The sequence below is a fragment of the Micromys minutus genome (genome assembly GCF_963924665.1).
Source record: "Micromys minutus genome assembly, chromosome: 9".
NCBI lineage: Eukaryota > Metazoa > Chordata > Mammalia > Rodentia > Muridae > Micromys > Micromys minutus.
Genome location: NC_137978.1, coordinates 17,023,276 through 17,039,631, shown reverse-complemented (window position 1 = coordinate 17,039,631; position 16,356 = coordinate 17,023,276). Strand labels below are relative to the sequence as shown.

At 39.6% G+C, this 16,356-nt stretch overlaps 1 protein-coding gene across 1 annotated transcript in view; it reads left to right on the top strand.

Moving 5' to 3' along the window:
* The window catches only part of FOCAD (focadhesin), a 251,644-nt gene that overhangs the window by 88,238 nt on the left and 147,050 nt on the right, over window positions 1–16,356 (top strand). Inside the window, exons 11-13 of the mRNA XM_080921861.1 lie at window positions 14,398–14,502; window positions 14,982–15,083; window positions 15,596–15,726. Coding sequence (XP_080777987.1) covers window positions 14,398–14,502; window positions 14,982–15,083; window positions 15,596–15,726 — 338 coding nt within the window. The remainder of the gene's footprint in view (window positions 1–14,397; window positions 14,503–14,981; window positions 15,084–15,595; window positions 15,727–16,356) is intronic.

The following is a 16,356-nucleotide window of genomic DNA, read 5'->3' as shown; positions in this document are numbered from 1 at the left end:
CAACCTTAGTCAGTTTTGCCAGTATTTTCAGAGGACATGAAGTTTTAGTTTTTATCTGTTCCTGATTTGGTTCCATGTAAAGAAGATGTCTATGTCTTTGTATAAACAGTCAATTTCTTAATTCTTATAATATCCTAGCGTACTAGAGATTCTACAGTAACATAACAATGGTATACTGCTCTCTATCTAACCCGGGAGTTATAAAAGAACTTGCTTCATTGAAATTTAGCATGTGAATTCAATGGCATAACCCATGGTCAGCAAAAGTTACATTGTTGTTGTTCCTTGTACATTGTACAGCTATTTATTCTGGTTACAGGTGTAGTGCCTGGCTGTAGCTAAACAGAGCTTTTCGTTGTCTGTCTGGAGCTGGCATCATCCTTTCCATCCCAAGTCCTTCGAAGGGGAGATATTCACTGTTATGTATGTTTGTGTGTCTGTTTTTTCATATTCATTTTCTCACATATGTGTGTATGTGCTTGTATGTATGTATGTGAAACATGTATATGAAGGTCAGACCTCTTTTTAAAGTTGCTTCTTTCTTTCCATCATGAGGATTCCAGGGATTGAATTCAGGTCATCAGGCTTGGTAGCATGCTCTTAATCTACACTAAGCCATGTTCTACTTACACACTAATCAATATTTACATTAATCAAGGAGATTAAGACTAGTGTTTTTGAACAGTGGGGTGGTGGCAAGTGTAAAAGTGCTTGTCACAAAGCCCAAGGACAGGAGCTCACATCCCCAGCACACAGAAATCCCAAAGTGTGGCAGTGAGCACCTGTAATTTTATGCTAATGCAAACAGAGGTAAGGAGGATCTGGTAAGGGCTTGCTGGCCAGTCAGTCTAGACAAATCAGTGAGCCCCAGGTTCAGTGACCCTGTCTGAAGATGAAGAATAGTCAAGGAATTTATCCCACACCGAATTCTGACTTACACCCTCCACATACTTCACATATAACATTTAATGCTGTGTTTTATATAGCCTAGTATATCTGAAATATTCAAAATTTAATAAAAAAAACCAAATTTCTGAAATATTTGGTTGATTCTTTTCCATAAACCCTTCCAGATACGTTTTATATTTTACTCTTATAGGACATCTCAATTAAGTTGGCTACATTTCTAGTGTTTACCCATGTTTATGCCGGATTATTCCTGGAGAGGCACAACATACACAACTCCTCACCAGAGAAAAGGCACCTGTGACAGGCCAAAGCATTGAACCTAAATCTAATGTGGTGGATCTGTGAGCTTCTACTGGCTTACTAACAGGAGTGAGTACATGAGCACTTACTTGGAAATGAGTAATGACTCAAAAGCAGCTGCATCTCTCAACAGCCCACTCCAACACTGGTGATGCCACACTAAAGCCCCAGAGATGTCCATACAGTCTGCAGGCAGCTGACACAGTCCTGTGATTACTGGGCAACTTAGATTCATCCTGTGACTCTTACCTGGACATGTGACATGTGTTTACTTTCAGTGTCTTATAAGCTTCCTGCTCCTCCTCAGAGGGAAGGTTTCTATTTGGAGGAAGTACCAGGCAACAAGCTACTTACCATGATGATCACTTGGTCAAACAATATTGAGCCATTGAAAATTCCCAATGCTTGTTCTTCTTCATTATATATGTAGAATATGTGTTTAGAAATACTCTTCTAATATTAATTGCTCCTGTCTAAGTGTAGGCTCTTAGTCTCTAGTAGACTAGAAACTTAATGGTCTGGAACCAGTGTATGTGTGTTGAAAAACATTTTTTTTTTTTCTTCTGAGGAAATGTAGTGGTCAAGGTTTTCTGAATGGAAGGAATCAATATAATGGATATTTATAATAGAAATGAGATAAGTTAGGTTAGCTTTCACAGTAGGGACATAAGCTAGAGTGTTACTTGCTCACTGGAGAGGCAGAGAACCCTATAACTGCACAGTTCACAGAACAGGACGCTTCAGCTGTCTTATCCCGACTCTGAAGGCATGGGGCATTTCTGTTCAGGTCAGTCAAAGAAACCTGGTTCTGATAGTAACAAAAGTTGGTAGGAAGGAGAGCCGTGAGTTAGATGATGCTTTCACCACCAGGAAGCAAGGCAAGCAGCCATGTTGGCTGCCTCTGCTGGGAGAGGGTCTTCTGACTTATGCCCAGAGGTGCTGGAACAGCTATGCCCATGCCTGTGTCTCTTCAGGTGATTTCTGATCCAGTAAAGTTGACAATGAAGATGGACTGACGATCAAGATCTTCCTGGTGTATGATGTTCTTCATATTTCTGGGGTTACAGACACGCAGCACATTCACTGACAGGATAAGAACTGCCACAGTCTGGAGTTCAGAGTTTAGAACATAACAGGGAATGTGTTGGAATGCTGGAAAGTGTTTTGTGTTTTTTTTTTTTTTTTTTTTTTTTTTTTTTTTTTTTTTTTTTTTGGCAGAACTACATTTTTTAAGAGGTTTTCCATTTTAAATTCATCTCGAGTACATTTTGGCTCATGTTGATAAGTGCTTGATATATATGGTCCTGAGCAAATACAAGAAAAGGAACACAGTTCCTGCCTGTAATGTATGCCATGCACTGCTATTGTGAATAAAGAACTAGGTCCTAGCGTAGACCAAAGTCAACATAGGCTAAAGTTAGAACAACAAACAGTAATTAAAGTAACTTCTTCCTAAAAGGATCAAACTGGGATTCCATAAACACAATTTTACTGGTTATGAAGGTTGTGGGTTGAAGTTCCAGATCATAAGAAGAAGCCCGTCTTAGTCAGGGTTGTGTGTGTGTGTGTGTGTGTGTGTGTGTGTGTGTGTGTGTGTGTGAACATATGTATGCAAGTTTGCACCTCACAGGCCTGAAACTTACAAATTGGCTAGAGTAGCTGGTGGGCTAGCCATAGGGGTCTGCCTGTCTACCTTTACACTGGCAGGTACTCACTGACTTCAGGAACCTAAGTGGGGTCCTATTGCTTGAGAGGCAAGAGTATGATCTACTGATTTTTCCAGCCACCGGAAGTAGAGTTTGAAACTTTCTCTTTAGAAACCGTCTATTACTCCCCCAGAATTGTGGCCATTTCACTATATCCTTCTATGGAGTAATTTGAATCTACATTAAAACTTTAATATATGGTACAATTAAAATTGTCTTATAATTTGCAGTTATATAAACAGTAATAGGATCGAATGTTCTTCATTAACTTTTTTATGTGCATATGTTTATATGTGGGGAGGTACACATGGACATGTGGAGGCCAGAAGTCAGCCTTGGGTCACTTCCAGTATTGAAGCAAGGTCTGTCTCTGAACCTGGAGACAGCTCATTTGGCTTGAATGGCTTCTCCATAAGCCTCAGGTCTCCTGTAGACCCTATGTCCCCACAGTGTGTTCCTGTGCCATCTGACATTTTTCCGAAGTCAGTGGAGCTTAAACTCAGGTCTCCATCTTTATTCTTGCATGACAAACACTTTATCAACCAAGACATCTCCCTGGATCCTTGTTACTATCTTTTCTTTGCTTTTCTTTTTTATTGAAGTTTCAGATTTAGGTGTTTTCCCATTTTTGATTTCAGTAGCAGTCTGTATATTAAGAAATTTTACCATTTTTTCTTGGAATATTAAATCATTGGCTGGAAGAGTGTGTGTGTGTGTTCATTTGTACCACAGTGTGCTTTTAGAGGACAGGGACCAGGTTGCATAGTAGGATATTTCCTTTCACCTTTCTGTGAGTTCCTGAGATTGAACTCAGTTTCCCAGGCTCCTCTGCTTTCTCCTGGCCAGGTGATTTGGTTTATTCCTTTTGCTGGGTGCTTTTCTTAATCCATATCAATTCTTACTGTGATCGTTTCTATCCTGAGTGGCTCCCAAAGGCTTGCTTGTTAAAGGCCTGGTTGGCAGCGAGTGATAGCACTGGGCGCACTGAAACCTGGAGAGCAGTGGTTGGCAGGTTGAAGTAGGTTATTGGGCTGTGCTCCTGAAGTGGTGGGGAGCTCCCGGCCCCTTCCCGCCTTGTTTGCTGGTGGCTATGAGCTGAACAGACTTCCTTGATGATATATTTCTGACATGTACTGGACTTTGTACACCCATAGTGACAGGGCCAGGTGGCCATGAACTAAATCTCGGAAGCTATGAGTCAAATTAAAGCTCTCCTTATTAAGTTGATTGGCAGAGGCATTTTGCCACCCAGCACAAACTTGCATACTGTAGGAAAGCTTTCACTGTGAACGCTCAGCCAGTTCTTACCTGCCTCGGGAGCATGCTCACATTCGCCTTCAAAGAACTTTTCCAAATTCTTTAAAATGATTCCTAAAACCACATGGGATTTTATTTTCTTGTTGCTTTACCCTTCCCTGGTAGCTAATTGGCTTTTCTAAACCATCCATTGATTAATTTATCACCCACCCTATCATGTTCCTGTCACAGATGCCAGCATCATCTTCCAAACGCTTATTTCATCTCTAGTCTGATGATTTGCCCTGAAGCAGAAGATGATGTAAGATAAGAGCACAGCAGATCTGTTTCCTGTCATCCCCGAACAGCATTTTCCAGTGTTTCGCTTCAGTGAGACACCCAGTCTTCACTGTTGCGCTTTGCTTCCAGAGATTTATATCAGCGGCTCCCCTCCCGCCAGTGTTCCAGGTGGAGTTTTCTTCTTCAGAAAAGTTACTGTTACTTCAGTCTTGGGTTGACTCTTGGTCAGTGTAACATATTCTAATCAGGCCATTTATTTATTGTCACGCCTTATAGATTCCACTGTATGAGGCGTAAAGTTCCACTTTGAAGTCATTATATTTGAAGTAGGGAAGAAAGGCTTTGGAGTTGGACTTGAGCATTAGCCACCTGTGCTAGCCTGTTCTTTTTCCCACTTCTGAGGTATGGAGTACCCTTACTTACATGGTTAGCATAAGGTTTGGTTATACTCTTAGTCTCTTCTGAATTTTTATACCCTAGGAGGCTGACTTGACTCTCATGGTTTCCTTGAGCAATCTCTCTTTTTTTATTTGTACTAAAGTAAAAAAAAAAAAAAAAAATCGAGTTTCTCTGGCTTTAGTATGTAGCTGCTCACTTAGTTGTGTGTGTATAGTTTTATAGCCCATTGTACAATTTTCACAATCTTGTTTTTTTCTGACAGAAAACACTTTCCCAGTGAAACACAAGTAGGAGAGCCTGGCTTTCTGTAATTGAGAGGAGAAATCCTCTTGCTGTACAAATTACTTAGAGCTTATTTGCCTTCAACTTCACTTCTACCCGTCAGGTCTCCAGTGAGTTGGAGCTCACATGGTAGCAATGTAAAAGCTACATTAGTTCACGGAAAGAAATTAAGGCCTTCAGGAATTCAGTTATCAAAATGTTAGCAACTGGTGGAGTTAAAGCTTATTATATTTCCTTTTCTTTTCCAACAGTTACATTTTCACAATGTGGTCGGGCCAATTTTTCTGATAGTTTAAACTTATTGCCATATTTTGTGTGTGTGTGTGTGTGTGTGTGTGTGTTTGTAGGCCCTTTGATGCTGAGAGATAGTCAGGAGCCAGAAGGTACTAAGAGCTCCCAGGAAGTCACTCCTCCACTGATCCACTATCTGAATTCACCTTACAGTATCGTGCACTGATCCTTGGAGCTGCTGCATTGTTGACTCTGTTTTCTGGTATATCGGGAAATTTATGTGTTCAAATCTGAGTGTGCCCGCTTTTGACATCCCTGTACCCTTTATCTGACAGACAGGTGCAATTTTCTGGTTCCATGTTAATTTGATTATCATACTGTTAAGTACTTTACTTTGCAAATGGTTGACTTTTAATACCCATTTATAGAGAAACCAATTGCAGCATCGTTACAGGATCCACTTGCTGATGACAATTCAGGCGGCTGGAGAAGAGTTTCGGATCCTTTATGTATTTTACAAGTAAAGTCTGTATGTAAGGTATGGGATGACAAGGTGAAAATATAACCTGCAGTCCTTGTAGGGCTCACTGGCAGCCACAGAGGTCTTGGAGCTAGATTGCTTTGACAGAGTCCTCACCTCTATTGGAGCTTCAGTTTGTCACCTGAGCTATGCTACAGTGTGTGCAGGCACCCAAGATGGAGTGATTGTCTGGTTTGTTGGTCTCTCTTTGTTTTCTCTTAACCTCAAATGACTCCCAAAGGCTAACCAGCACAACCAGTTAGGCCCTCAGTTCTCAGCCTGTGGGACCCTAAAATCAAGTTTTTCCTCCCAGCTCCCAGAATAAGGACTCTGAGACTCACGTACTTTTACAGATACGTACACCATAAGCTTTGGCTATTTCCTCTGTAGAATATTACTTATTATTTAATTTATTCTAATGTAACTTAGCTGGTTACCTCTGTTCAACTCCCATGCTTCTGACCTCCTCCATGTTCCCTGGGCCCAAGCCTTGTTTGGTTTTATCCCGGAATTCTTTCTGCCTATGGGATGTCCCATCTTCTGTTCTACCCTTTCCTGTGGGCCACAGGATTTTTATTTACAATGCACAAGAGATTCTGCATCACTATCCACCTCAGGGCGGCAGGGTAGCATGGGCTGCGCTGATGGGGTGTTGAATGCGGTTGCATATCAGGAGTCCAGAATCTCAGATGTTCTACATATCTGTGATATTTATATTATAATGTATAACAGAATGCTGTTATGAAGTAGCAACAAAGTAATTTTGTGATTGGGGGTCACTACAGCATGATGAACTGTATTAAAGGGTTGCAGCATTAGGAAGGTGGACAGCCACTGTTTACGATTATTTGCTTAATGATCATGTTGTGATGTAACTATAATTGAATCTCAGAGGAGTAAAATTATACCACATTTACCTTCCCTTTGATGCCTACAGGTTCCTTATATGTGGAGGACATAATTAACTTTTCAGTACCTATCTGCGACTGCTTTGCAATGAATTACTTAAGCAATAAGCAGATGTTATAATTAGAGAAATCAGGTAATTGAGGAAGAAGGAATTAATCAATCTTTGAAAATGCCTAATTGTATATAATGCCATTTTTAGTAGAATGAATGAGTTGAGTGATTGTGATTGTGTGTGTGTGTCTGTGTGTGAGTGTGTGTCTGTGTATGTGTGTGTGTGTGTGAGTAAGTGAGTATGTGTGTGAGTGTGTGTGTGTGTGTGTGTGTGTGTGTGTGTGTGTGCACCAGATTTATAGCTCCTGGGTTGAAGAGATTTTATTGCCTCATTTTTTTCCAGTACCTGGGAGTGCACACTTGTGCTACTACCACATCCAACTAAAGTGAAGTTTTTCTACGATTTTAGTTTATGTGCGTAGGTGTGTGTGTGTGTGTGTGTGTGTGTGTGTGTGTGTGTGTGTGCACCATGAACATGGCCTGCTGGTGGCCAATGAAGTCAACCTGGAACTGGAGTTTCAGGTAGTTCTGAGCTGCCATGTGGGTGCTGGGAACTGAATTCAGGTCCTCTGCAAGAACAAGTGTTTTGAACCACCAAGCCGTGTCTCCAGCCCCTCAAATGAAGGACTTTTTTTTAATATAAAGGACCTTTAAGTATTAAAACTCTTAAATCCATTTATGCCTATCCTTATAGACATAACTCAAGCACATTACCCCCCCCCCCTTTTGTAATGTAAGATTTGTTTTACCCTTTCATTTATAATCTTGTACATATTTATTACTTGGCAGTCTTTGAGGAGTGGCACAGAAACTTGCATGCACAGAATTGGAGTCCATATTCACAGGACTAAGTTTTCGGCAAAACTGTACCGGCATTCGGTAATTCAAAGATGTGGAAGCCTGTGTGAGAAAGCCACGTGCTTACTGTGGAGTGTGGGTGGGGCCGGGTGCAGAAAGCTCTGCTCACAGGTGACCTTGGAGAAAGGACATCATGAACTGTGATTAAGCAAATCCACTTAAAACCAAGGGCGTGAGGGGAGTGTCCCACGGTGTGCATGTTATTGCTGTGGGGAAGGCAAAGGTCTGCAAGGAAGTCGTAGGTCTTTCCACATGAATACAGATGCTAAGACTCAGCACCTGCCCTCCCTGTACTTGTGTTTGCTTAGGCTAGCTGTAAACATCACCTCTGGTTTCTTCTGCTTTAATGCTACAAATGAGTATTGCTTTGTTTGAACCACCCCTGAACTCAAGTGCTAGAGGTGCCCTGGTTCCCCATGCTGGTCTTTGGAATATCCTTCTGATTATCAAAGGCTTAGCCTCACTTGCTATGGGGCAGATCAGCATAAGGATTCAAATAAAATATGAATCACCAGTGTACCTTTGTGGTGCTTTTGCCTAGTGTTTGTGACATGACTTTGGAAAGGTGGAGAGAAATAGACACTGTCCTGTCTGCTACTTACTTCTGTTGGATGATTACTTTGTTCTTCATTTCTTTTCCCTGGTAATTTTTCTATTTATGTGCTTTGTACATTTTCATTTAGTGATAACTGTAACCCTCTTCTCTTAAGAATGAGGGCTAGTTATAAGCATTGTATAGTCTCAAGTTTGATGACTGAGGTTGTAACAAAACACTTTATATTGTAATCTCTAAACAAATAGTGCTGCTTGTGATTTTTACTATGCAACTATCTGTAAGATTGTGTGTGTGTGTGTGTGTGTGTGTGTGTGTATCCTTTTGAAGGCTTGGCAACATGTATATTTTTCCTGGAAGTTGGAGCTAATTTATTATATTCCAGTTTTATTGTACTTGATTCCAGGGAAATGCTGGCTTGTGTTCCACTTGCCTTTTTTTTTTTTAATAGTAGAAGGCTCAGATGATAACTCCCCATTCTTGTAATAGACAGTATGAAATCTTGGTTTCTTGTCACTGTGCCAAAAAAGAATGATGAAATCTCATCATTCCGTGGCTACTAATAAAGGAAGATCACTCTGGGTTTCAATTTTATCATATGGAAAATAAAATAGTTAAATTAAATGAGCTTTGCAAAGCCATAAAGCCTTTCTGGCAGTTTTAGTTTGTTTGTTGTTTTTTAGAACATGGACTTTTTTTAGCCCAGGCTTTTCTGAAACTTTCTCTACATCTCAGACTGGCCTCACACTGATGGAGATCCATCTGCCTGGGTCTCTGTGTGCTGGGTATAAAGCCAGGACCATGATGCCCAGCCTTTCTTACTCTTAACAAACAAACCCATGATTCTTTTTTCTTGGTTCTAAAGATCAACAGAGTGAAATCTGTCTCCACTGACTTCTACGTATAATATTGTATAATATTGCTAACTCATTGCTGATTTCTGATGCTCTGTCTCCACAGAGCAGCACTCTCTCAAATTTCTTTCCTGTATTAACTGGGAACTACTATTACTCTTTGCTTGAGTCAGGCCTCCTCTGGAACTTTATATAAGTGAATTACATGGTATTTGTACTTTGTTCCTGCCTTGCTTCTCTTAGCATAATTCTTCAAGGCTCAGCTAAGTTGTTCCATATGATAGGGTTTTTTTTTTTTCCTGTTGAAAGCAGAACAGTGTATACAGCACTGTGTTCCTCTACCCATTCATTAATGGCCTTGGCTGACATCTAGGTTGTCTCTGTGAATGGTGATTGTAGGTAATGCTGCAGTGGTTATGAGTTTGTAAATATCTTTGATGACCTCCTTTACATTGTAATAGGCAAATGCTAAGAAGTGAGTTTACCAGCTCATATGCTAGTTTTATTTATTATTTTTTTCACTTTTAATTTGTTGATTTAAAAAGAAATCTAATCTTTTTTTGGCTGCTTGATGGGCGTGGTTATTTCGGCTATTTCTTGATTACCTCTTGTGTGGAGTACGTCTTTGCTTCCGGCCCTGTGCCTTCGGCTCTCAAATAGTGTTCTGCAGCCTCTGCACAGTGCTCTCAGTGTCTACACAGCTGGACCGGGCTGTCCGTCTCCACTATGCCCTTGTCTCTTGGGTGGAGCGAATCCCTCACCTCACGTGAAATTAGTAGTGTGACGGAACTTTCAGTTGTCAGCTGCTTTCTGTATGTTTCGTAGCTTTTGATCCACTTCTTTGGCTGCTTTGTTTGATTGTTTGTTTGTGTTGCATTGCTTCTTTGTTTCTGTTGATGCATTTTTATGATTATTTCCTGTACAGCTACCATGAGCATCATAAGATTTCATTAGGTGCAGCAGTCTTTTTCAGCTGCTAACTTCTGTACAAAATGATGTAAGTCCTGCTCTTTTGCTTGCCACCAAGCCTGATGGCCTGTGTTTGGTCCTTGACACCCACGCAGTAGAATGTGAGCACGGACTGCTTTAGTCTACGTGCGGACCTTCACACATGCTTGGTGGCATCCCTTCGTCCATCTCCAACTAGAGAAATTCAAAAAATGCTTTATGTTTTATGTGATAAATGCCTCACTACCACATTATAGGATTTTGAGTGTCCATATATCTGATTTTCAAGCAAACTTTATAGTTTTTTGTGCTTCTGTGTTGCTTTCTCGTGTGCTTGCTTTTCATTTACAGCAGGTCTCTTTAACATTTCCTTTTCGACAGGTTTAGCGGTGATCTCATTTAAGCTCTTATATATCTGAGAATGCCTTTCTTTCTCCTGATATTTGAAGTGTTTTGGTAGTTTTGCTAGTTACAGTATTCCTGGTTTGCAGTCCCCTGTTTAATATTGCATTTAATTGCATAACTGCATAAAATGCATTCAATAATGCATTTTGAATATGCACTTACTCCCCTTTGCCTTATGAAACTCCTGCTGAGGAATCTGCCGATAGTCATGGGATTTTTGTAAGAATCCCATGTTTTAAATCAATTTGTTCAGCAAAGCTCCGAATCTGAAAAGAGAAAGCATTGTGCTCTCCGAAGCCAGATAGCAAGGGAGTGGACAGAGCACACTGACCAGCGTACTCTAACTCAGGTAAATCCAAGCACTGTGTTGCTTCTGTCTGTGAAGAGCAGGAGACTCTGGAGCTGACGCCGGCATTCAGTAAGGAAGTAACATGTCCCTGTGGCATTAGGCAAATAGCAGTCCATACTCCCAGGCTCAAATATTTCTCATGGATGTGCTGAGTTTGGGTTTTTCCAGTGCACTGTCTTTGCACTATTCTTTCTACCTACATGGCTATTTAATTTGGGCTATTATGTCTTTTTTACTCCCAACCTATATCTATATTTGTATGTTTGTATGTATGCATGTGTGTATATATGTGTGTATTTATATCCTACATGGCTACTTAATTTGAGATAGGTATTTTCCCTAATTATATATTTTTATTAATTAATATTTTTTACATCCAAAATGTTGCCCCCTTCCTGGTACCCCCTTACAGAGTTCTTACCCCTTTCCCCCTTCCCCTTTGCCTCTGAGAGGATGCTCAGCAGGGTATCTCTCATCTCTGGGACATCAAGTCTCTAAAGGATTAGGTATATATCCCCCTCCACTGAGTCCAGACAAGGCAGCCCTCTGCTACATGTGTTGGGCGAAGACCAACAGTCTCGGCTTGTCAGCGATTATGTCGATTATATCTATAGATGGTATAGAATGTGTAGTATAAACATTTCTGACTTAAAAAAAAAATTGGCAGAGAAAGGCTGATGTTTCTTGAGGTTGAAGGCTCTTAAAGCAACTCTACTTTTAGGGCATAAATACAGCATTTTATTTCTCTACTGACAATATAATTAAGACATTTGTTTAAAAGCCACATGATTAAATACACTGTTTTATAAAATGCCACTAAATGCGCTGATCGCCATTCCCAGAACTAAGGATCTGTCAGAGTGTCCTGGTAGAAACCATTACACAGGAGATAAATGATTGAGACTCGTGGAAGGCAATCTAAGATAACCTTTTGGTTTTAATTAAAATGGGAAATAGGAAGCCAGCTCAAAAAATTGTCTTTCTTCCTTTGTCCAAGCTGAGAGCAATGAAGCTTCTGTTCCAGCAAAGCCCTACCACCTGCGAGAATCCTTAAGAATTCTGTCTGTGTGCGGGAGGTTCTAGCCAGCAAAGCCCTTGTGCTGCCCCAGAATACTGTGGCAAGCATCATTAGCAAATTAATTTTTTAACTGTCACATGTTTTGGTGGTAGGGTTAAGAGGACATTTTTCCCTCCTGAAATTAAAGTCAATGCCTTCTTAGAAGCCCAGGAGAAATGGGTTTCTGAGGTAGAAGTAATAGATACTGGATACAAACCTTTGAAATGTGGAGTGTGGAAGATTAGTTTTTTGATTACATTCTGGTCTATCAAGCTAAGGTTTAGATTATATAACGAATCACACATTATTTTAAGTAGAGTTTTTTCATGCTGTTTTGAGACAGCATGATTTTTTTGTTTTTGTCCTAGCAGGCTTTAAGTCACTGTCTAACCCTGGTTGGCCCCAAACCTCTATTCCCTCTTAGCACCCAAACCTGTATTCCTCCTCCTCAGCATTCTTAATGCAGGGACTGTGGTACGCCACTGCACCCAGCTCTTTTCTTTCTTTTGTGTTTTTCCTTTTGCAAATTTGAACATTTTTTTTTCAACTAGAATATAATTACATCTTTTCCCTCCTTTTTCCTTCCTCAACTTTCTCATGCCCCCTGCTCTCAAGCTCTTGGGCCATTTTTTTTTTTGTTTTATATATATATATATATGTGTGTGTGTGTGTGTGTGTGTGTGTGTGTGTGTGTATGCATATATATGTATATAAATGTTTTGTTATATGTGTATGTTATATATATTTATTATATATTTTGTTATATGTTTTATGTATATATGTTATATGTATTTTGTTATATGTTATATGTATATACACACATACATATGTATATGTATGTATATATATGTATATATAAATAAATATATGAGTACAACCTGCTAAGTTTGTTTAGTGTTGTTAGTATATATATGATTTCAGGACTGCTTATTGGATAAACCATTAAGGGGCTTATCCCTGGGAAAAATGAATTTTCTTTCTTATTACTAGTTAGCTGCCTATAGTTCCTTCTCTGGGGATGGTCCCTTGTGAAATTCCCCCTTTCCACATTAACATGGATACTGACATTGTCCTTCAGGTGAGTTTAGGCAGCTTTATTGTGGAGGGATCCTAGGTGAAGCTTCTCTGCCATTTCTAGAAGACACTCTCACAGCAGATTTCCTGGTTCTCTGGCTCTTAGAATCCTTGTGCCCACCCCACCCTCCATGTTCCCGATATGCGGGTACAAGAGTTTCACTCTAGATGTATTTAGTGGGACTGGGCACAATGCAGTCACCCTTCTCCACACTTCATCAGCTGTGTCTGCTTGTCAAGGTCTTCGTCTACCCCAAAGAGAGAAGCTTGTTTGATAAGGGATGAGAATTTAGAATAGGATTGGGAATTTTGTTTGTCTAGTCAAGAGGTGATAGTAGGTTGTCCTCTAAGATCATTATATTATTCACTCTGGGTAGTTGGGTCAGGTTTTAGTACCTGGCATGGTTTCCCTCCTAGTAAGCAGGCCTTAAGTCCAATCAGACAGCTGTTTGTTCCCACTGAGATATGAAGCCACTATCGCCCCTTGAGATATATCTCACCATGCTGGTTAGTTATGATTCATGGACTTCACAGTTGGGTAGGAGTACAGATGGCTTCCTGCTTTTGGCAGCTTGGATAGCTCCTCCCAGCACTGTGAAAGCTAGTCCACAGCGAAGAGGCCTTTAGACCAGGTCAACCCAGATCCTTGGAGTCCTGTGTCTGAAGTGCATTGAGTCTTCAGCAATGGGGACTCAACTTTCATCTCCAGGAGGCAACCGAGTACTCCCAGTTCTTGAGTTGAATTTTCAAGTATCTTACTAAGCTGTGGTGTGCATAAAATTCAGTTCATTCGGTGAAAGTGTATAGTTCAGTATCTTTCAGTATATTTATAGAGTTGTACAGATATTGGAGATCCTAGCTTTCAACATCCTTTGCTTTTAGGACTAGTATCCTAACCAAGGAATTTTAGCTGGGATTTCAATAGGGATTTCACTGAATGGAATTGGTGTGAGAAATACTACCTTAACATTTATTTTAGTGACCAATGAATCAATTGATTTTTTTTTTTCATTTTATTGTGAATACAAAGAGATAGAAACAAGAACTCATAGACATGTTAAACTGTTCACTTCCTTTGTAGGACTCTGATTTTGATTATTTCATATGAGAACAACCTAACCACCTCAGCGTGGAGCTATTTATTATTTGTGTAGCTTAAGTGTTAACCATCTGTTTGAACTATAAATTTCTTATGGATAGCCTATATATTAACTTTCTTATATTTGGTGTCATAGTTGCTTAAGAAATACAGGTTTTAACTTATGTTTGGAAGTTTATCATAATATAATTGGAATATTAGTGTTGGTATGAAATTGTCATTTATAACAAATAGCCTATATTTCTAAACCTTCTAATTCAACCAAGTCATGCTTTTGCTTTGAAGAAATACGATGTGGGCATTGATTTGTAGAGCTCAGACCATGGCCTAATTTACGTGTCCTTCACTTTATCTTAGGTACCAAATCTGATTCCAGTTTTGATGTTCAAATTGGGAAGACCCTTAGACCCTGTATCATACAATCACATATTGTATACTTTGCCCACACTTGGTGTTCACAAGGTTAGTAAATTACTTGACTTATTTTTTTTAGGGATTGGGAGGAAGAAACCTAAATAATTGGTACTTATTTCTATTTCGTATGTCAACTGACTAATTTCTTTTGGTTGGGGGAGGGTAGAAGCTATTGATTTCTATTTCATATTATGAAATTTTTAGGATGCAATTTTGCCAAGAATATTTCTTCCCCTTTTATTTTTGTCTTATAGTGCTAATGTCTACAGATACATTTAGTATAGCATGTAAAAATTCATTTAAGTCCCCAAATCTCTGTTTTTACATTTGTTATTCTCAGAGGTTAAGCTCTTTGCTCCCCAAATTACTGACTAGTTCCTCCCCAGGATGTCTCCTTGTTTTCAGAAGATTGGTGAGAACCAATTAAGCTTGCACTCTAGTTTTTACTTAAAACAAAGAATTGAAAATGCCCTTTGCAACCTTGAGATTGCCTTCGCCATGAAACCAGTTTCTTACTTCCTTCCCAGGTATGCGTAGGGCAGATCCTGAGGGTAATTCAACTGCTGGGGACCACACCACGACTCCGGGCTGTCACGCTGCGGCTGTTGACCTCTCTGTGGGAAAAGCAGGTGAGCTTAGCTGTATACTTGCCGCTATATTAAATGTGTTCTTTTCTCTGAAGAAAAATAGTTACATGGCAGTGATGCTCAGATTTAGTAATTGTTGTGGGTATCATCAATCGCTACCTTGACAAAGTTTGATCTATTACGGTGTATTTGATCTGTAAAACAGTCACTTGTGTTTGACTCAGAAATTGAGAACCTAAAATAATCTTATTGCCCTACTTCTGACATTTCTCTCCCCATGTGTATGGTAAAGTAATAGAAATATGGTTGTGATTAGAAGCTTTGTAGAAAGGGTATGATCGGGCCACTTGTTTTCTGGGATGAACTGCACAGGTCTGTTAGGAAAACCTCTATAATCACAACAGCATTATTTTCTGCTGATGAGCAGAGATACCTTATAATTTCCAAATGCAGATGCAAGATTTGGAGGTGAAAATTCTGCATAAAAAAGATAATTATTATTCAGCTTGAATTAGCAAATTATCTTCTTTTTTTTGGTGAAATGATTTTATCAGGATCGCGTGTACCCTGAACTTCAGCGTTTCATGGCCATGTCTGATGCGCCCTCTCTCTCTGAGGGCAAGGAGCTGCAGTGGGAGAAACTGATAGCAAAAGCTGCGTCCATCAGAGATATATGTAAACAGAGGTAAGACAGCTTCTTTAGGATGCATTCCATGAGAGGATACTTTTCACTGAATGCGAATCATTTTCCTTTTTTCTTTCTATAACACAGAAGGAAACTTTATTTTTCAAAAGCAAGTATGATTTTCCCTTTTAAATTGGGTCTTTCATTTTAGTGTGTAGGGTATTTATATCACCATCTGGGTAATAATTTAATATTATAGTAATATGATGCATGTTACTATAGTGTCATGATATAATATGACATTTTTTTTCTGTAGATAAATGCCTGACAACTAAGCTGTATACTGTAATCATAAACCATTCTTTGTTTTGCTTTTGATTTGTGGTCTCACTGGGTAACTCAGACTGGCTTTGAACATACGATCTTCCTGTTTTAGCCTCTTGACTGCTGAGATTACAGATGTGTGCCACAGGATATCGCTTAGGCCAGATTCTTGTAAACACAATGGGAAAGGCCCTATTGTGACTTGTATGGTATTGCATACAGTGTGGTCTAACAAGGGAGAAAAAGATGTTGGATTTCCTTTTATCCTCTAGTCTTTTATGAAAACATGAAGAGAACTGACTGATGGTCTAGATTAGGGATAAATTGAAGAGCTAAGGCTGGAACAACATAAGCAAAGCTCCTGTT